General features: G+C 37.3%; 1 protein-coding gene across 1 annotated transcript; it reads left to right on the top strand.

The window, feature by feature from the left end:
* Positions 1-4,626: 4,626 nt before the first annotated feature.
* Positions 4,627-5,079, top strand: LOC147814382 (uncharacterized). The gene has a single exon (XM_087155426.1). The coding sequence runs from the start codon at positions 4,627-4,629 to the stop codon at positions 5,077-5,079; it is 453 nt and encodes a 150-aa protein (XP_087011552.1).
* Positions 5,080-5,389: the final 310 nt, after the last annotated feature.

Here is a 5,389-nt window from a genome sequence, read left to right as displayed (position 1 = left end):
TAACTTTTGATCTAATGATCAAAAGTTATTCTATGATTCACTTTTAATGATTCGATGGGGTCGCATGTTAATTAATTAGTGCAGATGATGCATTAAGATACGAAATCAGACATAAACACGTACTTTTTTCTGAATAAACCTTCTTTTCGATGGACTCCGACTTCTCATCCCCGAAATTTAGGATGTCACCATAATCTGTGAAATATGGTGCTAACAGTTTGTTTAGGAGAGCGGTCCAAAGCTCCTTAAATTCAATTTCATTTTTTCCTTATTTAGTCATAACTCGAGAAACTTTGAAGTTAATTGAAAGATTTACACACAAATATAAAATTTATTTATCTACTATAGATAATTCTATGCAAAGAATAACTTTTAGTAAATATTTATTATTTTTAAGATTTTTTGTAATAAAAGGCGAAAAAAGTTTTAACTGTAAGTTCTACAATTTTAAACATCATTTCAGAAAACGTTATTTTACACTGCAAAATACAAAATTTGAGCGAAATCGGTCGAATATTTTCAGAAAAATCGCAATTTAAAAAAGTCGTGTATTTAGCATTTGATTTCTCAGGATGGAGTTCAGATTTTGAAATTAGCCTCGTAAAATTTCATTTTTCAAAATGATGTAAAAATTGTATATCACACAATTCAAAATATTTTCGACTATTATTAAATAAAATATTATATATTTGCTAAAATTCTTTTTTTGCGCGAAATTATTTTTCTACCATTATTAAACATATTAATAAATATTTACAAAAAAATTATTTTTTGCATGGAATTATCTTTGGACAGACGAATTTTATCACCGTGTCCAAATATTATTCAGTTCGTTTAAAAACTTCTCGACTTATGGCGAAATTCACAAGAAATAAAATTGACTTTAAGGAGTCCAAGCTTTGGAGCTCTCTCCTGACCAAACTATTGAGACCATGTCGTGGCTTTTATTTTGAAGGCATGAAAAATATATAATCCCTCTGGAAAAAGTATGCTTATTCCGATAACGTATGTTTTTGGGTCTTATATCGTAGCTTAAAATATCATCTGCATAAATTAATTAGCGTATTTGAGGTTACCCATGTGAACCATTAATATTGAGTATTAGGACGTAAAACTCAGATTATTAGATCAGACGTTATTCTGGGCGCTTTTGTGTACTCCCAAATTAATTTTGGAAGCTTCATGTAATAATATTATTATATAAAATAAGTGTCAATTCTACTAATTTTTCTAAAATCCATTTCAACAACGGAAACTGGGTGTTTTTCTCAAGGAAGGGAGCTGGTTATAGAAATTTCCTCGTTTTAATTTTGCTAGTGAAATTTCTTTGAGTTCATATTTTTAAATACAATGCAATTCAAAAAAAAATATTTTAATAGATTTTTTTAGTAAATAAGTACAAAATATACGTACATGATGAAATTTGTACATTTGAAAAATTATTAAAAAAAATTAAGCAATATAAACTGTAAATAAGTGGATACTCAAATTTCACGAAACTTTCTTCGTTTTTGACGAAACCGTTTCCTGGTATATGCTTCGAGTAAAAATTTTGTCAAAGTAACGAAATAACTGACGTCACTTCTTCGAGGAAACGAATTTCGTTATTCTTTTTTCTTGAAAAAAAAATTGGTATCGCTCAATGTATCTAACTTTTCAAATAATCTCTTTATCGTGGGTACCATGCAGTTGGATGAATGTCGCCCAAACGACACAATGAGGACAGATAAATAAGTTACGCATTCATGGCCGAAGCGAACCCGTGATCTTCCCGGTACGAGGCCAACTCCTTGACCACCATACACTGCAAAAATTTCGAGCTATGTTGCTCCAAGCACTGGCATTCATTTGCTGGTTACATAAATTGGTGCTCAGTTTTACTATATATTGGTGCTTTCACTAGCTCCAAGCAACGAGAGAAGGTTGCTCCAAAAATGGGTATTTTGAAAGAACCTGAAAGCAGCGAAAGGTTGCACCAAAAATCAGTGTTTTGAAAAGAACTACAAGCGGAGGAAGGTTTCACCATGATTTGGTATTTTTTGAAGGGAACTAAAAGCGAGGAAGGTTTCACCATTATTAGATATTTTTAAAGTGCTAAAAAACAGGCAAGGTTGCACCATTATTAAGTATTTTTAAAGCACCAAAAAATAGAGAAAGTTAGCATCATTATTAAATATTTATAAAAAAAAAAGAGATAATTTAAATCAAGTTTATATAAATCAAATCATAATTTAATTATTTTAATCAATAAAAATTAAAAATGTTATTTTTATTTTAGATGTGTTATGTAATATATATATATATATATATATAAACATATATGTAAAATATAGATTACATAACACATCTAAAAAAAATAGTTTATCTTCTCTTTTTTTATAAATATTTAATAATGATGCTTACTTTCTCTGCTTTTTGACGCTTTAGAAATGTTTTCTTTCATGTAAAAAAATTTTTCTTTCTTCAAGTGGATAGATGTAAAATTAAAATTCATTTTTACATTTCATTCGTAAAAGCACCAACAGATGCTATAGAGTTAGTACCACTAATATATTAAGGAGAAAATAAAAAAAGAATTTTAACTTTAGGCTGAAGCAAATTCTCATTGCCATGTATTTTGAAGTTATTTTATCTTATACTATAATACGAGGAATGGTTGCCAAGTCGAAAATCGTCCCAGAATTAATAAACTCCGGTAAACTTGGGGGTCTGGGGTTTTTGGCCACGAGGAATCGATTGGCGCCGGTTTTGAAGCGCTACGGTCGAGCAGTTCGGAGTTACAGATAGGATATTTTCAAACTTTATTAGTTCGCCATAATGGCTATAGATACTTTTCTCCACTCTTATAAATGTATGCTAATGCGAACCTTACAATTGAAATATTAATTTTCGACAACTTAAACCAATAATATACGTAGGAATTAATAATTTAATTGTAAGGTTCGCATTAGTTTACATTTATCAAAGTGGAGAAAAGTTCAACTTTTGTGTTAAAATCACCGTCAACAAAGTCCGACATTTCAACATTCATCAGATTTCAAGCTACATTTTCAACATGCAGAACGCACCTCTACATGAAATTCTTCAAGGAGCCGGAATTTTGGAACAACAAGCGATCAACTCAATTCTACCCGCAAATGGACAACTAGAAGATACTGTCATTGTCAGAATGCTTCTCCATTACGCCGAACAAGCTTACCCGACCGTCAAAGTTGCCGTACTTCACCCTGAATTTGTCGAACGCTTCTACGTTACAAAAGCGGATGGCGCTTATGAAGGAATGGCTCTTTTCAACGATATCAGCCACCAGAACAAGGCTTCCAACTATCTATACGGCGTTCAACAAGGATTCGACGTGCTACTCATTCCCATTCACAAGAGAGCTCAAATGGATAGAGGCGAGCACTGGATGCTAGGAATTTACGAAGCAAGCTATGGAGAACGTCAACTATTGGTCTGCGATCCAGTCGACAACCCGCTGCCCATCGATGCTGTTTTGAGAAAAATACTGCGACACGTTTTGAATACCGTTGTTACGAATGAAAAGCTGAAAGGATGCATCGTGAAACCTCGCAACGCTTACAACCACCAAGATGACGCGTCTTCCTGCGGAGTTTACATCGTCTTTTATGCTCGACAATACCTCTCTCATCGACGCCTTTTCCTGGACAAGAATTTTCAAGAAGCGGATGAACGGAAGCAAATTTACGAATTCGTTGTAAACAGTGACCAATTGAACATGTCGGGACCATCTGAAGCCGCATATTTCACATCTTCGACCAATATGCACGCTTTGAATATCCAAGACCCGATGATAACGCCGTTGCGCCCGACAAGAGCAGTCAAGCAGCGTAGCAAGGAACGAATCTCGGATATATTGATGGAACTTAATGCATCTCAACGAGAAAAATACCGCGATTATGAAAGACGCAGACGAAAAAACGAAACAATGAGGGGCCGCAACATTCGCCTAGAGGAACAACGCCGCCGTAATGAAAGACTCCGTAGAGCTGCGAAATCTCGGCCTGTGTCAACCTACAAAAATGCTGCAACTTCCGACGTGGAATATCAAAGTCTTGGTCCATTTAACGTCGCTTGCATCCACGATGGCGCTTTGCATTTCCCAGAAGAAAGAGTGAAGAACAAAATACACGTAGATTCATTTGGCGACTGCTGCTTACATGGAAGAATCAAACTACCAATGCCCGAATTTCCAAACGAATTAGCGCTTCTATTTGCACGACAACAGAAGGATACGCAACATCGACGCCTGCTTTGCACTTGCCTCATTCAAAGTCGACTACGACAGAACCGTCAATCAACATGGAATCTACACGTTTAGCGCCGGCGGTCAAGTCCATCACAAGATCAACCTGGCAACGTGCCCGACTCAAGACCCGCAAGGTGGATTTGAACAGCCGAAGTTTGCCCAAATGTACTTAATGGACCCGGACGAGGCTACAGCTGCGCGATCTGAGCTCAACCGAGAGTTAAGCCAAGAACTATTGCAACTACTCGAGGAGATCATGCGCTTTAACAACCCGTTCGCCCAATTGTTTATGATGATGAGAGAAGTGATCGAAGAAACCAACCAGCTCGCAATCGCAGCCGGAGTACAACCGCCCAATGTCCACCTCGTCTTTACAAACCGTGAAGGCGACGATCTACGAAGCAATGAAGAATCGCGCTATTCTTGCACCATTGAACGACGATAAGGACAAGATCAACGAGCAGATTATCGCTATGCTTCCAGGCGAAGAGAAGACATACACAAGTTTCGTCTCGGTAAAGGATCAACATGAAGGGGGAATTCAATTCGTGCCTGAATTCCTGAACTCGATCAACATCGCCGACTTGCCTCCACACAATCTGAAGCTCAAGAAGAACGCCATCATCATGCTTCTCCGAAACTTGGACGTCTCTGAAGGAATGTGCAACGGAACACGATTGATTGTCACCGAACTTTGCAACAACATCATCAAGGCTAAGATAATCACCGGTGAACACGCAGGCCGACAAGTACACCTTCCAAGGATCACGCTCGACTCCAGCAAATCACAGGTTGGCGCAACTATGTAACGGCACCAATTCCCAGTTACTCCAGCATTCGCCATTACGATACACAAGCCACAAGGCCAAACATTCGAATTCGTCGGCGTGCTTCTCCTCACAACTGTCTTCGTGCACGGAATGCTCTACGTCGCGTTTTCAAGAGTCAAGCGTCAAAGTGCGTTGAAGGTCCTGCTGCCTCCTGAGAATCCAACCCACACCCGAAACGTCGTATGGAAGGAAGTCCTGAACAAGAGAAACTCACCAGCCGCACCTGCCTCTCCGACAAGAAACTAGCTGGACAACATGGAAGACTTCGCAATCGATGATTAATGTTTAT

The sequence above is a fragment of the Parasteatoda tepidariorum genome, chromosome 2 (assembly GCF_982258835.1).
Source record: "Parasteatoda tepidariorum strain Cologne lab strain chromosome 2, Ptep-v5.0, whole genome shotgun sequence".
NCBI lineage: Eukaryota > Metazoa > Arthropoda > Arachnida > Araneae > Theridiidae > Parasteatoda > Parasteatoda tepidariorum.
The sequence above is the reverse complement of the archived record's forward strand: the minus strand, read 5'-3'. Positions and strand labels throughout refer to the sequence as shown.

Bases quoted from the DNA above. Each gene is read 5' to 3' on its own strand.
- LOC147814382 (XM_087155426.1), top strand. From the start codon at position 4,627: ATGTCCACCTCGTCTTTACAAACCGTGAAGGCGACGATCTACGAAGCA.